At 44.1% G+C, this 22,565-nt stretch overlaps 1 protein-coding gene across 1 annotated transcript in view; it reads left to right on the top strand.

The window, feature by feature from the left end:
* Positions 1-22,565, top strand: part of ADAM12 (ADAM metallopeptidase domain 12) — a 349,453-nt gene that overhangs the window by 217,873 nt on the left and 109,015 nt on the right. Inside the window, exons 5-6 of the mRNA XM_011986448.1 lie at positions 4,572-4,648; positions 21,147-21,333. Coding sequence (XP_011841838.1) covers positions 4,572-4,648; positions 21,147-21,333 — 264 coding nt within the window. The remainder of the gene's footprint in view (positions 1-4,571; positions 4,649-21,146; positions 21,334-22,565) is intronic.

Below are 22,565 nucleotides of genomic sequence, written 5' to 3'. Positions count from 1 at the left end.
AGCAGCATTTCACGTTCCTCTAAAATGGAGGAAATTCTGTAATGTATGTGACCCCAAAGATCTGTGACAGTCAAAACCCAGTGATTCTGGTTACCTTAAGCAGCCGAAATCCTAACAGCAGCTGCCAACCTTTCACTTTCTGCATCGTCTTCCGCTTTGATGCCTGCCATGTGCCCAGGGCTAAAATCCCTACCAGTGAAGCCCAGCCTGAGAGGGTACTAGGATCCCCCTGATGCCCCAGAGCATTATGATCCAATTATATAACCCCCTCATAGTAAGAGAATTATCATGCTTCCCCTACAACCCAACTAAGAGTTATCTAGAGTGAGAGGACCCTGGAGCCATTCAAAATATATGTCACGCAGAAGCTAAGTGGGTGAACTGGTAGCAAGGTTTTTGCCTTCCCCGATGGCCTGGGTGGAAGCCTGATGCATCCTTTCCTAAGCCACATGCTTATTGAAGATGGCAGGTTCTCTGCGGGAGGAACAGGACACCGTGAGAGCTACGCTCCTGCACCTGAATCTTCCAGCCCAGCAGAACTAACCCCACCCCTGAATGCCACTCCCCACCCCCAGCGCCCACTATCTTTGCACATGCTTTCCCTCTGTAGGCAAGTCCTCTCCTGCCATGGCCCCTGCACGCCTAGCCATTTCACTCTTCAGTGTTGCATGAAGGATCCATAAAGAAGCCCACGGTACTTTCATTGTTTGCAATTTATATAATCAGCAACATAGAAAAAAGATACACTACCAACTGATAAACTGATAGGATGGTGTGGCAAAAGTGCCCAATATAAGACCAACTCGCAAAATCAAAAGCTTTCCTTCCCATGAAAAATAATTGTATGTAAGACAAAATAGGAAAAAAAGATCCTATTTATGATAGCAGCAAATCTGTACAATATCTATGCATAAGCTTAACGAAAGTTTTCCAATAGCCACATGGAAAAAAAAATCTAAAACTAGACTAAAGGAAATAAAAATCACCTTGTTAAAAGGAGAGGCCTGCTTACCATGTACAGAATAGAAAAACTGCTTATTGTGAAAATATAAGTTCTTCCCAAACTCACCTATACTTCACTGTAATACAAACTGAGATCTCAATGGATTATTGTGTAACTTAAAATTGGATTCTTTAATTCATCTGAAGAGAAAATGGGGAATGATAACCAAGAAACTTTTGAGAAAAGAATGGTACCAAAAGAAAACAATTTGGAGAAAGTCACTAAGACAATTCAATAGAAAAAAGAGTAGGTGTTTCAACAAATGGTTCTGGAACAACTAGCTGTCCACATGCCGAAGAATGAAGTTGGACTTGTACTTCAAGCTACATACAAAAATTAATTCAAGATGGTTAAAGATCTAAATATAATAGCTAAACCCATACAACTCTTTAAAAAACGTATACGTGTAGATCTTTATGACCTTAGGTTAAGTAATGGTTTCTTAGATACGGCACCAGAAGCATAAGCAGCCAAAGAAAAAAATAGATAAGACCTCATCAAATAAAAAACTTTGAGCTTCAAAAGATACAATCAAGAAAGTAAAAGGGGCCAGTCCTGATGGCTCACGCCTGTAATCCCAGCACTTTGGGAGGCTGAGGCAGGCAGATCACTTGAGGTCGGTAGTTCAAGACCAGCCTGGCCAGTATAGTGAAACTCCATCGCTACAAAAAAATACAAAAAGTAGCTGGGTGTGATGGCATGTGCCTGTAATCCCAGCTATTCCAGTGGCTGAGGCAAGAGAATCACTTGAACCTGGGAAGCAGAGGTTGCAATGAGCCGAGATCACACCACTGTACTCCAGCCTAGGTGACAGAGCAAGGCTCTGTCTCAAAAAAATAAAATAAAAATTAAAAAAAGAAAGTAAAAGGATAACTCACAAAATGGGAGAAAGTATCTGTAAATCTTATATCTAATAAGGGTCTAGTGCTGAAAAATGTGTGAAGAACTCTTCCAACTCAACAATAAAAACACCAAAATCCAATTTACAAATAAGCGAAGGATTTAAGTAGACATTTCTTCAAAGAAGGTATAAAAATGGACAACAAGCACATGAAAAGATGCCCAACATCGTTAGTGATTAAGAAAATTAAAACAAAAACCACATTGAAATACCACTTTATATCCACTAGGATAGCTATAATGGAAAAGATAAACAACAACAAGTGTTGGTGAGTATGTGGGGAAATTAGAGCCCTCATCTAATGTTCACAGGAATGTAAAAGGGTTCAGCTCCTTGACAGAACAGTTTGGCAGTACTTTAAAAAGTTAAACACTGAGTTTCCATATAACCAGCAACTTTACTTTTAGACCTATATGTCTACTCATGGCACATATCCAAGAGAACTGAAAACACATCCTTACAAAAATGTGTACACATGTGTTCATAGTAACATTACTCATAATAGTCAAAAAGTAGAAACAACTCATGTGCTCATCAATTGGATGAGCAAAATATGTTTTCTTCCACACGGCAGAAGGTGATTCAGCCGTAGAAAACGAATGACATTCTAATGCATGCCTCAGTATGAATGAACTTGAAAACACCATGCTTAAGTGAAAGAAGCCAGTCACAAAAGGCACTTATTGTATGATTCCATTTCTATAAAATAACAGAACAGGCAAGTCCATAGAGATAGAAAGCAGGTTAACGGTTGCCAGAGATGGAGGAGCAGGGAATGGGAAGTGACTGCTAATGAATATGAGGTTTCTTTCTGAGGTGACAGAAAGGTTTTAGAATCAATTAGTGGTGATGAGTATGTAATATTGTGAATATACAACAAAACTCACTGATTATATATGCTTTTAAAAGGTGAGTTTTATGGCATGTGAATTTCATCTTAATTTTAAAGGACAACGTACTCTATCTGATATCAAAATAGAGTATAGAGCAATAGTCATTGGAACAGTGTGGAATTGGCACAGAAACAGACAAATGGATGTCTGTTTCAGTGGGCTAGCACAAAGAGTACAAAAGTGGTGCCACAAACATATTGTGGGCCTTTGATATATGCCAAGGTAGCATGTCACATCACGGAGAAAAAGAAAAATGGCAGCAAAGCACAGCTGGCTCTCATTTGTAGGGGAAAGTTAGCATTGAACCTCACACTCCCACAAAAATTAATTCCAGATGGATTAAAGAGCTAATTATAAGACTATAAAGATAGAAGAAAATAAAGAAGGACGTATTTGTGATCCTGAAAACAGCCACCTTGAGCTATACAAAAAATGCATGAAGAGAGAGACAAATGCATTTAAATGGATATACATCGGAAACTCTGAACAAAAAATATCATAAGCAAAGTTAAAAGACATTTCCCATGTAATAACAGGCAGAGTGTTAATATCCTGAGTATATAAAGAACTTCTAAAATTAATATGAAAAAGCTCAACAGAATAATAAATGTCCCTGCAACCCCTTAACCCCATCACCCTCCTTTCATCGCCTTTTAGGTGATCTGAGAATTTTGTCATCTACGTTGAGACCAAGAGATCATCTTAGCCCCTTTCCCGTGGTGGTGTCTGGTTTTCTTCATTACTCAGTTGCATCTGGTGCTTTTTCTTAGCAAAGTCAAGGTGGGTTTTGTTGGGCAGAACAAATGGACACCAAGCTCTGCCCTGGAGAAAGTGCACGACTGTTGTCATATGTGAAGGAGCCGTGCACAAAGGAGGGTACAGTGGAGACAGACTAACACCTGAGCTGCTTGAAAGAGGAGCTTCTCAGGGGAAACCCTGAGAAGATACATGTACCTTTCTCTGCAGAGATCTGTACCCAGCTGGCATCCAGAGGACCTGGGTGAGGAGTACTGAGTATACTCAGCCACTTCTTGCCAGTCTGCCACTTAACTGGAGCTGCAGCGTACCTTTTGCTCAGTGATAAAATTAACCTTGATTCCGGACTGATATCTGTCTTCACTAAGGAAGTGTCTGTGCTGTGGTTTCTTTTTGTAAAGCTGTGACATTATCAAAGGATAGAATATTACAGGCATGACACACGGGAACTTTTGTCTTAGACTTAGAAGACCTTCCTATTTTTCTTTCCTGCTGAGATAGACTTTTAGCTCTCAACTGGGTAATTCAGTGAGGTCCCCTCCTTCCTTCTTCACCCCCATTTCCTCTCATCTGCTTTCCTGTTTTCATAAGCCACAGATTTAGGCCTTGTTTTATTACATTTCACAGTGTGCTTAGATACCCCCTACAGTTCTTCATCTCATTACAAAAGACAATTTACATGAGGGTAAAATGGTGATGTCAATGTGATTTGTTCTGCTGCTGGATTTTGTAAAACATTCTGTATCAGGGCTTTCCTGTAGGGTGTCAGAGAGACAAGAGTGAAACTAGGGTTCATTTAAAAACCCCTATTGGTAACCTCTAAGTAAATCAGATATTCCCGACCCTGTCTGGGTCACGTTGGGCTTTGCGTTAAATATTAAGGCTGCATAATAATATTTTATGCAAAAGAAAATTCTATAGCTAAAAACAAGTGGAGAGGATTAGAGGCAGTTGATTTATTATAAGTGGGCAAAAATATGTTATAACTGAAATGGGATTCTCCCCTCCTCCCCTGTAGGGTCACTGTTACTACCATGGACATGTACGGGGATATTCTGATTCAGCCGTCAGTCTCAGCACCTGTTCTGGTCTCAGGTAAGTGGCCATGACCGTGGTGGCTCTAGTCTTCAGCCGTCTACTGCAGACAACCTCTGTCTTTTCCTGCTCATGCTAAAGCACTGAGAGTCAGTGATGGGGGCTCCCAGCTCAGCTGCACCTTCACCTGGGCAAGAGAACACGGAGGCCCTCGCTGCATTGCTTACAAGAGCATGGCCACCCAGGATCTTAGCCTCATGTTCATGCCCCCTCTTTCAGTGCTGTCCTCAGGCCTGGTGGGGTGAGAGTGACTGAAGTGGTTGAATTTCAACATCCAAGCATTTTGTGAATTAGCTTCCATTTATGTGGCTCTGATGCTTTATAATTCCCAGTGCTAAAGGACAGAACATTACGTACTAATGTTGAAGCTGCTGGCTTAATGTAAATCTTAAAGGGCCTCCCCTCATAAGGAAGCAAAGTAAGGAAACTAATTTAACAACGCCCAAGGTGAGTTGAATATAGGCATGGATCGGTAGGGAGTTTGCTACTATGCTATGGGCATGATGCAGGAAGCGATTACCTTCCCAGGCTAGACAAGTCAACCTCAGGTGTTACTCGCAGCCCCCTTCCTTCCACATCACAGTTATTAGCCATCGGGTGGCCCTTATGTGCTCCCCAGGAAAATCATTTTGTTTGATAAATTTCCAGCTATTTCAGCCTTTTTACTGGATTTACTTGTTGAGTTTGTAAACTAAATGTTTGTATCCTCAGAGTCCTGGGTAACTTTGGTCCAAGGCACCAAGTCATGGTCCCATAGGAGGGAAGAAAGAAGGCCGTGGAAGGATGTACCCGCTTGAGTTAAAAAGCAGAATCACATTCTGCATATCAGCAGTTCCTGTGACGTCTTTGCGGGTTCTGTGTGGGATCATGGAGGATGAGAATGTGCATGTGACACACCTAACAATGACACACCTACCAGTTTGTTCTTTGCTGCCCTCACTTCTGCTCCAGTCAGCAGAGAATGAGAGTTCTGTTTGCTCACATCTTCCCCATTGCTCAATACATCTGATTTATCTCTAAGTATTTACCAACATTGGTCCTTTCATGTACCTAAAAATATGTACACAAAGCTGTTCCTCTTCCTCCTTTATCCCGTTCCAGTCCCACTCAGATAAAAATGCAAACTGGGAATTCCCCTCCCAGCTTTCTGATCCCTTGTGCATGTAAACACATAGTCAGAGATTGGGGTGTATATTCATTTATTTTTACAAACATAGAGTCATGTCATATACATCATTCTACAGCTTTCTTTTATCACCCGACCCCATCTGTCTCTCCAAGTCAGCAGATACAGAACCAAATCATTGAGCGAACACACACACTCGCATGCAAACACTCATTTCTGCATACCTGCATTTTTTAAAAGCATTTTTATATCCTATTTATGCAACACAATTGAACTTTAAAATATCTGCTACTCTGAAAAGTGAAGGAGGTGCCTTGTGGTTTGAATTTGCTTCTCTCCAGTTATTCATTCATTCAGAAGACATTACTTGAGTGCTTCCTCATTGCCAGTTCTGTTCCAGGTTCTGGGGACACAGCACTGAACAAAACGTGTTCTTCGTGGAGCATTTCCTAGTGGAAGGAACAGACGATGGACATAGAGTAAGATACATGATGTCAAGGATCATGGAGAAAGACAAAGCTGAAATGGAGGACAGCAAAGGCAACAGGGAGTCAGGGAGGTTTGGGAGGAGGTGAGCCCTTTAGATGATGTAGGTGGCATATCAGACAGAAGAGCATGTGCAAAGCTCCTGAAGCAGAAAGATGCCTGGGATATTCCCAGAGCAGCAAGGTGGCCAGCACAACTAGAGAGGACAGGGACAGGGAGGCAGTAGAAAGAAATGAGGTCAGAAGGGAAGTGGAAAGGTAAGATCACCAGGGCTCACAAAGGTGGTCAGATGTCCTTTGGCCTCCCCACAATGATGGGTGCCAGGGGAGCTTGGAGCTGAAGTGATGTGGTCTGACTTAACATTTTTACAGGGGCACTCCAGCTGCCAGGCTGGAAATAAGACTGTATAAGAAGGGCAGACTTGGGTAGGTGCCTTCACAGTAACTCCGGTAAGAGGTGGTGGGGCAGGCCTAGTCAAAGGTGGCAACTTTTGTGAGACTCAAGAGACTTTTCCAAGGGTATTAGAGAGGCTGGTGACTAAACTCTTTTAGTGATCTGTGTCTTAGACTCACTTTCCTGAGGAAGTGTGGGGTGTGAGTACTTGAAAGGACCTACTGAAGATGCAACAAAATCCACCACTTGGCAGGGACTCCAATATACGTGCACGCCCAGCATGTGGGGTGGGTGCTTAGGAGAAGGTGAAGGAGGAGAGTTTGGAAGTGACAATTTAGAACAAAGATGCCAACTGTTCACCACCAAGGAGCTGAGGTACGTGAGGGAGAAATTTTAAGTAACGAAGTATCATCCTGAGAGGCTGCAGGGGAGGTGATATCAGTGGAATCAGCCAGGATTCAGCTAGGGGAAGGAGGTAAGAGGAATATGCTGGAAGAGATTTGGATCAGGAGAGGATTTGAGGATGGACCATGAGCCCCAAGAGCACAGCAGGAAGGGTTAGGGAAAAGGGAGTGGGGATAAGGTCAGTAAAGGATTAAAGAGTTGTGAGGGATAAGGGGCCGGTTTTCATGGAAAACCAGTGCTTGAATTCCTGGAGGGGACAGAGATGAGCAGGGCTGGGGGTGAAATGGGGTCAGAGCTGGTGGCATCTGAGGTGAAGGTGAGTGACCAATTCAAAATGGGTACTCTGGGACCCCAGGTAGATGTTCTCAGCCTAGAACATGATAGGGTGGTGAATTAACTGTGTGACAATGGACAGGTCACTGGGCCTCTCTGAGCCCCAGTTTGCATGGTGGGAAGTTTGCATGTTCAAACAAAGTTTGAGTTTGTTTCTCCCCTGTGATGGGTGCCAGGGGAGAAACCGTAAACAATTGCAGTGACCTCTAGGAAAGCCAAGCCCTGTGCCGGCCTCCAGTGAGCATCATGAGACCGTCTTTGTTCTTTGATTCTGGAACTGGACTAGTTGGGGAGGTGTGTTCATGCAGCACTCCTGGGATCATTCTTTGCAAAGCTTTGCTGCTCCTGTAGAGACCAGGGCAGAGACACACAAGGCCATGGTAGTAAGGACCACACACACTTGGAAAGGGAAATCCATACTTTACTATTGTGCCTCTCTAGGGCCTGAAAGGTGGACCTCTTTCTTCAGAGGTCATGTGTTGAAGGCTGGAGATTTTCAGCCTTCAATTTGGCATTAAGGTCAATGTGTATAAAGAAGAAAAAAGCTGCCCAGGGGCATGGTGGCTCACGCCTGTAATCCCAGCACTTTGGGAGACTGAGGCAGGTGGATCACAAAGTCAGGAGTTCAATACCAGCCTGGTCAACATGGCGAAACCCCATCTTTACTAAAAATACAAAAATTAGCTAGGCGTGGTGGCATGCTCCTGTAGTCTCAGCTACTTGGGAGGCTGAGGCAGAGAATTGCTTGAACCTGGGAGGCAGGGGTTGCAGTGAGCCGAGATTGTGCTCGCTCCAGCCTGGAGACAGAGTGACACTCTGTCTAAAAAAAATAAAAAATAAAAACTCAAACTGACTTAAAGAAAAACAAAATAATGTGGAGATAGGCTTATGCTACTCAGAAGTCCAGTCATGGCTGGATCCAGTGTCCTAGCTAGTATTATCAGGGTCTGTTTTCTATCTCAAGCCTCTACCACTTTCTGTGTTACTTTCATTCTCAGGCACTATCTTAGCATGGGCTGCCATAGCAAGATACCGTAGACTAGTTGGCTCAAACCATAGAAATTTATTTCTCACAGTTCTTGAGCCTGGAAAGTCCAATGAGCTGACAAGGTCAATTTTTCCTCCTGAGGACTCTTCTCTTGGCTTCCAGGCAGGCGTTAGCTTGCTGTGTGCTCACATGACCTCTCTTGGTGCATGTACAGAGGGAGGAAGCTCTGGTGTCCCTTATAAGGTCATGAATCCCATCATGGGGCTTCCCTTATGATCTCATCTAAGCCTAATCAGCTCCCAAAGGCCCCATCTCCTGGTACCATCACATGGGGGTCACGGCTCTAACATATGAATTTGCAGGGTATATAAACACTCAGTCCATAATAGGCAGTTTTTGTTTTGTTTTGTTGGCAGCATGAGGCTTCCATGTTCAAAAAGCAAGTAGAAGAATAAGGGCCTCTCTCCCAAGCTCAGTGGAGGTCATCTAAACACAACCCAGTGGCTCTGACTAGGCCACGGTCTCATCTGTGAAACAATCAGAGTGGCCAGTGTGGAGCTCAGTGGTCTGGTCAAACAGATTATGGGCCTATATCCTGGACCAGGTTGAGGGAAAACTGCAGGGAGCAGGGAAGCAGGGAGCGGGGAAGGGGTGAATGTACCAAAGAAATGCAATGAGCTTTTGGCAAAAAAAAAAAAAGGACAACTGAGAGCCAGGGACACTCAGAAACAAATAGGCCTCTTCCAGCAACAATCATGAAGAAATTCTCAGTCATCAAAACTGAGATCAGCCATTAGTGGAAACATCCAGGATTGGCCGGATAATTTTCAGGCTGTCTTTACAGGGCTATCAGATTCTTGATGGGCAAAGAGAAAAGGATTAACTACAAGGAGTTCCTAATAGCTCCTATTTACCTGAATAACACAACTTATAAACCAGTGACATTAACTCATTAGAGTGACAACTGGGGAAGGTATTCCTAGAGTAATATCCAAGCAAGACAAATCCTCCCATAGGGCTTGGCCTTGCCACTCGGTCACGACCCTCCATCCCTCTTCCCAGGCCCGCCCTGTAGTCACTCTGTGCCAGGCACACTGCCTTAGCTCTTTCAGCCTCCCAGAAAGGTGCAGGGCAACTGTCAGGGTTGCCAGTTCCTTCCACATGGTGGTAATGACCTTGCTGGCCAGACTCTGCAGTGTCTGAGTTTCCACGTCCACCCCCCCATCCCCAGGAGCAGGCACAGACCCATAATTTGGCAGAAAAGAATATTGTGAAATCCTTGCAGCTGGGATGTCAGGAAAAGTCCAAAGAGTAAGTGCTGCATTGTCTTGTGTCAACCACCAAGAGGGAATGGGAATGGTGATGAGGAACGCTGTGTGGGTCTAATGAACTCCTCGCTGTGGGCGCTTCTGAGAATTTTGACTTCCCAGATCTTTGTGCTATTGTTACAAAAGCAGCAGACTGTGCATCAACAGAGAAATTCCACAGCTGTACAGTCAACTTTATGATCTTTCAAGTCAAGAATCAGACCAGGGTGAAGGGAAGCTATATCCGATCAACTGCTCACTGACAGAAGAATCGATTGAGACTGGAAATAAAGGGAAAAAAAAAATGCAACTAGAGTAGCACCAGCCTGCTAGCTGTTAAGAAAGAAAACAGGGATTAAAAATTGTGTTAAATGTGGTGTGCTCCAAAAACACATTAAGATCTAGGAACGTGGAGGGAAGCTGGGGTGTCCTAGAAGACACATTAATTACAGCCCAACAGATTCCAGTTTTGCAGAGAAAGAACATCCCACATTGCTTCAAAAACACAGGATCACAAATGCGCAGGAAGAAAAAAACTCTGTCCTGGAACACAGAAGAAGGAGGGAACCCAAAGTTCTTCATCATTTGAAGCTTGAAGCAGAAAACACAAAGATAGAAAAACAGCACAATCTCAGTAGAAAGGGACATTAAAGAGGAGACGGCTCTTGAATGGAGGGAATGAAGTGCAACATGGAAAATGGGTCATAAAACGGAGTTCAGTCATGGAGTTTATTCTTACTTTGAAATGACTCCAAGTCGAATGTGAAGTTGAGGCCATACATTAATTTTGTCCCGTATCATATGTCTCCCATTGATGCGCAACTCCCAGTTAATACAGTTTCAGTGCAGTGCTTGTGATTCTCCTCCCCCATTTACATTCTGGTCCCCCATTTGCTCTGGCGGCTTGGTGCTCTCATTCCTGCCAGCCAGTGAGCCTGGAGGTACTGCTATGAGCTTCAGATAATCCACAACTCTGCAGGACACAGACATCAAACTGTCGCTGAGATGGGAAGAGAATCCAGCTCTTGGCCCAGAGGAACTGACCTACTGTACTTTGTAATGGGACAGATGTCCAGCCCTGTCATGCTCCTGCTGGGGCATCAAAACAGCCATGCACCCATCTTCTGAGTTTGTTCCTAAATGCCATCTTCCCACTGCTTCAGCTCCTGGAGGGAAAATGTTCTTTCCCTTATTTTTCTGGTTCTCTTGCTCCACCCTCTCAGCTCCAACTCGGGTATCTGGCAGGAGGAGTCTCGTGGGCTCTTGCTGTTGGAATGAGTCCCAAGTCTTCATCACCTGCAGGCACAGAGGTTCGACTGAAGCTGAATTTCTTAAGGGCCCACCTGTGCTTTAAAAGACCCAAGCCACGCTCACTTGCTAGATGAGGAAGTGGTATCTGGATCAGATCGTACACTGGAGACTGGTTGTAATCATAGTTATTTCCTTTTTAAATTGGGTTGGTGACACCTGAGCACCAGATGTCCACACACTCACATGCACAGGCGCCCACCTGCACACATTCCCACACATACACCGCACACTCATAGGCGTGCCCACTCCGTGGGGTGGTGATGATAATTGCGGTAGCTCGTGCTTTACTTTTCATCATTGTTATGATTCGTATTTTCATGAGGATGGGACAGGTATTATTGTCACCTGAGCAGCCAACAAAGGCATGGCATCCTTAGGGGCCTGGAGTTCGTTCCCCAACCCCCAACATTGCTGTCATGCAGTTTGTACCTTGAAATCGCCATCCTCACAAAGCCCTTTGCCTCATCCCCATATCACCAGCTGCTGACCCAGCTCACTCCGCTTCATCCCAGCTGCAGACGGGGGCCTCTTCCACACTGGCACCGCGCCTTTCCTTGTTCTCATGGGAAGCTCACAGAAGCCACGAACAGGTCTCATGCTCCTTGGTTTACAGGTAAAAAGCAGAGACCACGAAAGTGACTTCCTCGCGGCCTCTCAGTGATAGTGGTCAAAACTCGATCTCAAACCAAGTCTGGCTGACCCCCTGTTCCATATTTGTTCTGCTAAACCTCTTGCACAATTTGGATCCAACCTTCTTTTACAGTCCCACTATCCCGCTCCTGAGGAAACCACCCTATTCCCGCCACGCTGTTTTTTTGGTTGTTTCCAGAGTGTGCCCCCACATGCATGGTGCTGCCCCTCTGCTTGGGACAGACCACTCCCCGCTCTCCCTTTTGGCTCTGGAAGATCCGCTCTTCCCTCAAGGCCCAAGTCAAACACTGCTTCCTCCTCCAAGAAGCCTCCCCTGGTGTCGCCACCTCCTTGCCATCTGGCTCAGCCACGTGCTGTCATGCATTTTCTCACACATTGCAGTTCCGATAGCATAGCAGGAGCTTTGTAAATATGTTTTTAAGGCCCCTCTCCTTCCTTGCCCCGTGCCTTGGTAACTGCCATACCTCATTCTATGAGGTGCCTGCAATGTATAGATCTAACACTCAGAAGGTCAGGTGCATGGAGGTGGCCTTGCCTTCACCTTCCTTCTACTAGACTGGAAGTTCCAGGAAGGCAGGGACTGGGTGCCCCAACACAGCTGTGTCCCAGACCCTGGCATGTTACAAGTACTCAGTAAGTAGTGCAGGAATAGATGTGCCCTCCCAAAGGTCAGGCGGTTCATAAACCTTAATTCTGGCCAATCCACTTTTTAAAAACTATTTAAAGTGCAGTAGATCGTATGAAGGAGGAAATTGGCATGGAATGGCGGTAAAGCCACTTTGACCTTCACCTTTGCACTTACGGCACTCACTCTGTTAGCATCTGTCTGACTAGCCCACCTGGCTCTCCTCCAACCTCTGGCCAGCTGTCTCTAGCCAGGTTTCCACACTGCTTCCCTTCTCCCTTCTGCTTCCTCCCATGGAGATCTTTGGACATCCGGCTAAACTCCTGTGAGAGCCATCCCCGGGAGCCCACCTCAGCTGTTTGCAGAAATATTGTTGGACGAGTGCATGAGTCAGCGAGAGGCTTTGACGCACAGGCCACAGGGAGCCACGGTGGTTTTGGCAGGTGGCATCTACTCTGAAGGACACCCAAGGTCAAGTCTCTCAGCTCTCCCCAGGCCCCACTGTCACTCAAAACTCAGGATGTCTCAATCTAAACTCCTCTGGGTAGGTCCCAGACTGGCTTTCCACCTGACCTCTTCTCCAGAAGGTCCACACCATCTCAAGTCTATAAGCCTGACCCCAGGGAGATTTCTATAACTACCTTATCCACCCAGGCCCTGCACACTCTCCCCTGTAGCGTCTCCTTCATCCCTCTCTTCTATCACCATCCTCGTTCAACCCCCCTCCTTGATTTGAAAATTGCCTCCCCCACTGTGCTTCTGTCTCCACCCCTCCTTTCATCACCATGTCGCACATTCTAGAAGGTCGTATTTTAAAAACACTACTAGATCATTTCATAAATCCTGCCAACCCATTGCACTCCAGCCCACCATGGCTCTCCATGGCCTACATGTCAAAGCCTCTAGTTCAGTCTTATGCTTGTTCAATAGTCCTGCAAATATTTAGTGATCACTTACTCACCTACTGGTCACGTGCAAGTTGCAAAGCTGGTTCTAAGAAAAACAACAGAAATAAGGAAACTATTCCCTGGTGTGTAAAGGGAGCCAGATATCAATTTAATAAAATGTTGTTAGTGAGGGGAAGCAGGTTGCACAAAACCACATGAGGAATTCTGCAGAAGGGCCCTGGATGCTGGAGATCCTGAAGGAAGGGTTGGCTCACCTGGACCTCGAAGGTCATGCATCAGCCTCAAAGGTCATCCCCGGCATTAGTGCTGTGCGTGACCCTGAAGAGGAGGCTGGCCATCCAGTGTGATGAGGGCAAGTGACCAGGCCCAGGAGCCGGGTCCCGACTGGGACATCTTGGCTCTGCTGCTGATCAACTGTATGGCTGTGTCTGTTTCATAGGGCTGCCTTCACAAACTGCCACAAACTAGGTGGCTTCCGACAACAGAAATGTAGTCTCTCACTGCTCTTCAGGCCAGAAGTCTGAAATCAAGGGGTCAGCAGGGTTGGTTTCTTCTGCAGGGTCTACAGAACAATCCCTCCCACATCTCCCTCCTCGCTTTGGGTGACTTCTGGCCATCCCTGGTGTGCCTTGACTTGTAGATGTCACTCCCGTTTCTGCTTGCATCTTCACTTGACCTTCTTCCCTGCATCTGTGTGTCTCCTCTTCAGACTCTTCTAAAGACATGTGTCATTAGATTTATGGCCCACCCTAGTCCAGGACAATCTCATCTTGAGATCCTTAATTTAATTACATTTTCAAAGTCCCTTTTCCCAATAAGGTCACATTCACAGGTCCGGAGATTAGGACTTAAACATATCTTTTCTGGGGGCTGGGGGACACTATAGAACCCCCTACAGTGACCTGGGGGCTCTCATCTTCATTTTCCTCATTAGTAAAATGGGCTCATGTTATCTGCTTTACAGGATTGCTGTAAATATTAAAGAAAATAATATATTCCTGGCTGGGCATGTGGCTCACACCTGTAATCCCAGCACTTTGGAGGCCGAGGCGGGCGGATCACGAGGTCAGGAAATTGGTGACTGGCCAACATGGTGAAACCCCATCTCTACTAAAAATACAAAAATTAACTGGCTATGGTGGCACATGCCTGTAATCTCAGCTACTCAGGAGGCTGAGGCAGGAGAATCACTTGAACCAGGGAGTCAGAGGTTACAGTGAGCCGAGATCACGCCACTGCACTGCAGCCTGGAGACACAGCGAGACTCTGTCTCGAAAAAAAAAAAAAAAAAGAAAAGAAAATAATACAGTCGAGATCCTGGCTCATGGGGGCCATGGAGGGTCAAGAGTGACTGCTGATAGGTCTAGAGTTTTGCAGGGAGTGATGAAAATATTCTGCAATTAGATAGTGGTGATGTTTGCATGACTCAGTGAATATGCTAAAAACCATTGGATTGTATGCTTTCAAGGGGTGAACTTAATGCTATGTGAATTATTTTTCCATAACACTGTAATTTTAAAAAGGAGCCTGACTCAGGGCATCTTTTCATACACCATAGCTGCTATTATTATTATCGGTGTGCTGGTAATGCTGGTAATAACACTTTTTGTTTTTGAGACAGTATCTGACTCACTCTGTCACCCAGGCTGAAGTGCAGTGGTGCAATCTCGGCTCATTGCAACCTCCGCCTCCCAGGTTCAAGTGATTCTCCTGCCTCAGCCTCCCAAGTAGCTGGGATTACAGGCACGCACCATCACGCACGGCTAATTTTTGTATTTTTAGGAAAAATGGGGTTTCACGACGTTGCCCAGGCTGGACTGGAACTCCTGACCTCAAGTGATATGCCAGTCTCGGCCTCCCAAAGTGCCGGGATTACAGGCATGAGCCACCATGCCCAGTCCTTGGTAATAACTATTCTTAATGTGTTTTATCACAGTTTAAACGCTTACCTCTTCAGTCGTGCTCCCACACCCTGGTCGTGAGTTATATTTGAAATGGGAACCACAGGCAACGGGTCTTTGCATGTCTCGCCTAGTGCCTTGCACGTAGTAAAGGGATAAAGAATATTTGTTTCGATTGTACCTGAGTAGTTCACATGGAAATTGCTGAAGCCCTGTGGTGCTTATGTGTTAAGTAATACTGCTGCCACGACTGTTTATCAAACATGTATGGGGTGAGATATTACTTTCACCCATGAGTTCCTCCAAAAAAAAAAAAAAAAGCCGAAATTAAATTTCAAGCCAACTGCTTTTCCACCATATGATTGACAGCACCACGCTGAGACCAGAAGTCTTTTTCTAGGAAATTCAGTTAGCAGTTGGACACTGAGCTAGCCAGGATAATTCATGTTTTCTAATCATCATCTGATTACAGGCAGTCAAAATCCATGTGCCACTGTCCTGCTCACCGGGTACAGTCCGAAAAATCAGGATCAGGCATTAAGCGGCCCTGGTGCCTGCTGCATCGTGGCTTTGGAGATTAAAAACTGAATTTTCAGAAGGATAAAATCTTATCTTGAGGAAATATAGGTCTCCTGAGTGTTCATTTTGAAAGCTAAAATAATCAACTAATAAAATTTTAATAGATTCCTCTTTGTTTCCAGTCAAGGAAAAACAACAGGATTTTACGTTTGAAAGGAAGGCTGCTGGTTCTCAAAGCAGCGGCTACATTTTCTCTCATTCTAATTCTAGTCCTTTTCTTTTTGAATTCTGCTTTTTTTCATGCTCCTGCTGGTTCTGGGCCCTTCTCTCAAAACTGCACAAAGGGAAGCAGGCGAGTGTGAGGATGAGAGGTCCAAGCCTGGAACACACAGGTCCCGACTGGGTTCCCAGCTCTGCTACCTGCGCACCTTGGACAGTGGGGTCATGGCGGGAGCTGCAGCCATGATCAACAGAGGGCTCAATGTACGGAGCACAGCCCAGAACTTGGGTCCTAGAAGAGTGCCACGGGGGGTGACCCTCACCACCCTGAGAACCCCTTTCTCTCTGCCCCAGAATGTGGCCTGAGCCTGGGGTGATGGCTGGCCCAGCCTCCTCCTGTCACTCTAGAGAAGGGACCCGCGGTCTTCATCTTTCCCAAACATTGGAGACTTTCTTCTCATCTTTTCCTCCTACTCTACCAAGGGAGAAAGAACCCCACATGCAAAGTCCACTGGATTTAAATTCCATGCTCTGACAGCCTTCCAACTTCAAGTTTACAACTAAGTATCTATGACATTCAACTTAAAACAAATTACATTCACTTATCTAACTCAGGGCCAGTAAGGGCTGTGAGAACATCAAAATGTTGTATCTCAGAAACCCTGAATGCTTGAATTTTGTGTCCGCTGTTGTTTCCAGCAGTTCTTTAGAGCTAAATAATTAATTATACCCAAGACGGTCCAAAGCAATTATTTAATTAAGCTTATTATAGGCTGCCAATTGTTTGCAGTAAAGGGAAGGCCTTCATCTTGATTTCTCAACATCTGGCCTTTGGATGACTTAAAAGATAAAAGAAGATAAGGGAATATTTTTACAACTAAGTAACAATTACTAGAAGTATTCCACTAAGTAGAAAAACTTTTTCAGTAATTTGCTTCTCATGATTAGAACGTGGTGACATGTTTTACGTTTTGTTCAGCTTATTTAGATCCAATGTAAAATTGAAAATGTTGCAATACAAAATGAAATGTTACTGCCATTTTCTTTTTAGGGCAGAATTGATGGTATTCATTTCCACTTTCCCCTTGCCTGTTTTTGTTTTTTTGTTTTTGAGAGGGAATCTCATTCGGTCACCCAGGCTGGAGTACAGTGGCACATCTTGGCTCACTGTAACCTCCACCTCCTGGGTTCGACAATTCTCCCACCTCAGCCTCCCGAGTAGCTGGGACTACAGGTGCGTGCCACCACACCCAGCTACTTCTTGTATTTTTAATAGAGATGGAGTTTCGCCATGTTGTCCAGGCTGGTCTTGAACTCTTGACCACAGGTGATCCACCCACCTCAGTCTCCCAAAGTGCTAGAATTACAGGAGTGAGCCACTGCAGCCGGCCTCCCTTTGCCTATTTTTTAAAGTTCGCGTCCTTAATTTAGGCTTTTAAAACTCAACTTTAATAAACAAAAATCCTCTCCTACCTATTCCAAAGTTAGAAGTCTACATTTTATTTCATAAAGAACATCTTAGAGAAAGAGACACAAGCCACTCCACAGAGTTGTTGACCAAAGTAATTCCTGAGTGATCTGTTCAGTGATACACGTGGACACCAGTGTGGGGGAAGACAACACTTCATAGAATGACTTTTAGTCAATCTGGCCTTTGGATGACTTAAAAGGAGACATGAGAACATTTTCATGACTAAGTAACAATTTCTACAAATTTGGGATTTGAAAATATCAAAAAATGTTTTAGTTGCTCCAAACCAGATTGGATTCCCTCTTCTCTGAAGCATTAAGTTTTATGGTTCTTTCAATGCACATCTTAGCTCTCATGTGATTTCTAATTGTCCCAGGTATCTCGATGCTTCCTTGTCTTTTAGGATACAAGCATCCTGAGCATGATAGATCTGTTTCTCCCATTGCCCATAACAACTCATAAAACAGGATTGGTAGAGTAAGCCAGCTAAATAATAGTGAGTTGATTAGTCCGTATTTGCTTACCGGTTGTGTTCAGAATAGATACTTGACTAACTCAAGCCTCTTCCTTCCGTATCGTTTGAGCGTTGAGATACTGTCAATCAATGTTTTTTTTTTTTTTTTTTTTTGAGACAGTCTCCCTCTGTCACCAGGCTGTGCGATCTCGGCTCACTGCAAGATCCGCCTCCCAGGTTCACACCATTCTCCTGCCTCAGCCTCCAGAGAAGCTGGGACTACAGGTGCCCACCACCACACCCAGCTAACTTTTTTGTATTTTTTTTAGTAGAGTTGGGGTTTCACCGTGTTAGCCAGGATGGTCTCACTCTCCTGACCTCAAAATCCGCCTGTCTCGGCCTCCCAAAGTGCTGGGATTACAGGTGTGAACCACCACACCTGGCCTGTCAATCTTAAAATTTAAGAGTTGTTAAATACTACCTACAAATGGACCATCAATGAGCATAGGATGATAAATGACTGAACAAATAGGTGAGCAGTAATGAATGACATAGGAACACCTTATACAGTCCCTTCTTTGGAAAGAAGCTTAGATTGAGGAAAACTCATGGAGTTTGCAACTTGACCAGCTATTCCTCGAGGATTGATGTATACCTAGATCCTTGGGTTGCTGTAATATAAATTATATATTAGAACTAATTATATATTATAATAATATATATTATTATATATTGTATATTATTATATATTAGAACTAATGCCCTGGACATCATTTCCATCTCCGTAGACCTCATCCTCAGTCCTGAATTTGCTAAAATAATCTGCAAAATTTTGTGGTTATGTATGTTGGGGCTCAGAAACTGATACTCCAAAATATGACTCTTTGACATACTGAACTGTAGAAAAACCCTCAAGGTCTCTCTGGCCCCTGGCACCCACCTTCACCCCATCTCTGTCTCTCCCAAAGCACAGGATGAAGTTGTTCTCTGAAGTTCCTTTATCTCCCTAAACTAGACACCCTCCAAAAAAGAAATCAATGACCTTGGTCCCTCTCTGAGTTTTCATTAACTCATGTCACAGGAAGAAAGACTGAAGCCTGTGGACACATCCAGACAGACCTTTGTCATAAACAATCGTCTGCTCTGCGGGCCCAACAGACTTTGTCCCAGGCCACTGTGTGTTCTTCAAGCCCAGTGAATTCCCCTAAAAATCACTTATTCACCCCCTAAAATTATCCATACTTCCCTCCCTTTCTCCTAAGAAGAAGGGTATATAACCATTTGTACCCCCATCGAGTAATCATTCTTCTACAATTCACCTGTGCTAGGCATGTTACAATAAACTTGTATGCTTTTCTCACATAATATATCTGCCTTTTGTCAGTTGATTTGTAGTGAACTTTCAGAGGGCAAAAGGGGACATTTTCCCTTAGCCCCTACAGGTATGGATGTGAATTATTCTAGGGAGAGTCTGAGGAGGTTCATGTCTCACAAAAGGTTAGTAGTCACTGTATTAGAAGGGTCCATTTCCAGTCAGATGAATTTTGCATGAAAATGTTGTGTCTTTCCAAAGTGGAGAGATAGTGGTCACCTTGCTAAATAACATAAGGTACTAGACACGTGGGAATTCAGAGCTGCCAGTTTGCTGTTACCCTAATTGTCATTTCTCCAAAGAAAACCTTTCTCTCAACATCAGGAAGCACCTTTTAAATTAAAGCACTTCACTGCCCCACCATAGGAAAGAGAGAAATGAAAACCAAGCTGCAGGCCAAGGTTCCCATCGTTTGAAGGAACCCGACAGCCCAAGGCTAGCATTACTCATTTCCAGGGAGTGGGACGTGGCCTTAGCCGTGAGCCCCAGAAGGTCAGACATGTGTCATGGTCCATGGCTAAATGTCACCTTCTGTCTCTGCAAGTTAGAGTCTTCAGCAAATTTGTCCATTTTTACAAAGAATCTATGCTTTTATTCCCAAACCTAAAGGTTGGCTCAAAAGGTTCTTTCTTAGTTATTGTCATTCCCAGAAATGTATTTATATTATTAATGCTATATTTTGTATCGCAGAGCCATGAGTGACCAGTATTCCTATGAGCAGATGGGTTAACAAAATACAGAACTTTCCTGAAATTGTCAGTCTCCCGATTAACATGTTAACAGATGCCTAATCCATGGATCTGCCCTTATTAATAGTAAAAAGAGCTACCACCTCTCAGGCACTGACTTGGGGCCTCCCCTGGGCTAAGTGTTTTGACTCAATGACATAGCAACCCTGAGAAGTAGGCACCATTATCCTCAGTTTACAGGTGAAGAAACCAGGGCTGAAAGAGACTAAGAAAGTTAAGGTTACCAAACTAGTAAGTAACAAAATGGAACTCAAACCCAGAGCGCTTCCAGACTCCAGAGGTCACCCTTGCAACATTGAGACTGACACTTCTCCCTGTAGTGTTCCTCGATTCCAGAAAAAGCTGAACACAGGATCCAGAGGCCAGACCTGAGCCTCCAAGAAGCAGTGCTAATGCTCTGTGTACTTAAGTGGGTTCTTTTATGCACACATCTCCCACAAATTAAATAAGTAAATAAAAAATATCAATTTGTACTCATGCTTATAATTCCATCAAATATTTAGGGAATAAGGCTGATCAGGATAAATAATTAGATTTAGGATCTGTCATTTCATAAAAAGATTTCCTAATGACTTTTGGAGCAACTTGGATGGAACTAGGGCCATTATTCTAAGTGAAGTAACTCAGGAATTGAAAACCAAATATGGCATTTTCCGGCTTCTAAGTGGGAAATAAGCTCTGGGTACACAAAGGCATCCAGAGTAATATAATGGACATTGGAGACTCAGAAGAGGGAGGCCAAGAGGTGGGGGAGGGATGAAAGACTACCTACGGGGTACAGTGTACACTACTCGGATGACAGGTACACTAAAATCCTAGACTTCACCATTACACAATTTATCCACATAACCAAAAGCTACTGTACCCCTGAGGTTACTGAAATTTTTTTAAAAGTTAAACATTTCCCTTTTGCCATGTGGCTGCTAATTCAGATACAGTTACTTCTAAGCAGTTGAAACATCTTTTTCCTCATTCTTCTTCCCGGCAATATATCTTTGAGACATAAAAAGTGATAAAAACATACAAAAGCAAAAGGCACTGTATTCTTTACCATAAAATATTTCAAACAAAAGACAATTCCTAGGTTAACTTTCCAAAAGATTTGCGAAATGAATCAATGCAGACATATGTCACAGAAATGTCCTTTCTGATTAAAATCTGAGAATATAAATAAATTGGTGTTTCTTTTTTCATTCTGTCTCTTGTTAAGAGCTATGTCTTAGCCATAAACAAGAAGCTGCCCTTAAAATTATATTTTTTTCTTATTTATTTTTCAACAGGGGACTTATTATGTTTGAAAATGAAACCTATGTCTTAGAACCAATGAAAAATGCAACCAACAGATACAAACTCTTCGCAGCGAAGAACCTGAAAAGCATCTGGGGATCATGTGGATCACATCACAACACATCAAGCCTCACTGCAGATAATGTGTTCCCACCGCCCTCTCAGACATGGGCAAGAAGGGTAAGAGGGATACCCGATTTTGTGTTTCTGGGAAGCTAGGAGCTCAAGCTATGGATACCCAACACTGTGATATCTGGAGAAATGTTGCCATCTAGATGATGTGGCATCTGGGGGATAGAAGTACCCAGTTTATCTGGAGGTGGCAGACATCATACAGTGGAGTGCAACCATAACCCAAATCCCCATCACTGTATTGCAGATGTCAGCCTCAGACTCATTAAAATATGCTGGGTGAAGTCATATAGTTGGGATCAGAGGATGACAAAATCACCATTCATGAAAACTCCCAAGAGACCCTATTATGGTCCTAGGTCCAGGGTTGGGCCCCACCATGGCAAGCAAGAGAAGATTGGACCCTGACCTACTCTCTAGCAGCTCTCCATCTCCTGGAGGCGAAAGACCACATAGAGCCTTCTTTATGAGCAAGTTTGGGTTCTCACTATAATCCGCAGAGAATTCTCACTCTTTGCCCACACACTTATGCAGAGGCGAATGGGGCCTTCCTCCATGTGGTGTGCCTCAGGAATCTTACTTACCCACAGTCCCAGCTGCGAATGCTTGTCCTAGCAGTCTGTGTTTGCTGGCCACCAGCCCCTGGATCTGCTCATAAAATGTCTTCCTTTTTGCAGCAGCACCGGAAAGAGTAGTTGCCTAAGGGAGTCTGCGATGCAGACAGTCTTCCCTTCCTGACACGTGTAGTGTCCCACCATGAAACCTCCAACCCCTAAGGGCGGCCTGCCCTTTTTCTGTCTGGTATTATGTGGGCACCAGAGGCCACAGTAGAGCTCTGTTAACAAGGATTAAAGGTGATCATTCCCAACATTTGGCTGGAGGCTCTGAATTTAAATGAGCAGAAACAGATAGGAAATTATCAACAATTTCCTGATTTTTCATTTCTGGATTTCCTGTTCCTCTGTTGACAAGAAATCAAGAAAATTTATAGATAGGATGTCACTTGTGCTTATATTTGAGTGTCCGGGAACATTTCTTCCAGGTTCCTTCTAACACATTGTTGTCTCGTAACTTTAATTTCAGTAGACCACTGCTTAGCACTCAGCATTTAATGAATATTATTCTTGGTTCATTCTAAATCATTTTTCTATTTGGAAACAGTAGAGGTTATCCCAAATGATATCTTCTCATTCTTTTTTTTTTTTGAGACGGAGTCTCGCTGTGTCTCCCAGGCTGGAGTGCAGTGGCGCAATCTCGGCTCACTGCAAGCTCTGCCTCCC

The sequence above is a fragment of the Mandrillus leucophaeus genome, unplaced genomic scaffold (genome assembly GCF_000951045.1).
Source record: "Mandrillus leucophaeus isolate KB7577 unplaced genomic scaffold, Mleu.le_1.0 Scaffold299, whole genome shotgun sequence".
In the NCBI taxonomy this organism is placed as follows: domain Eukaryota; kingdom Metazoa; phylum Chordata; class Mammalia; order Primates; family Cercopithecidae; genus Mandrillus; species Mandrillus leucophaeus.
This window is presented reverse-complemented; position numbering and strand designations above follow the sequence as displayed.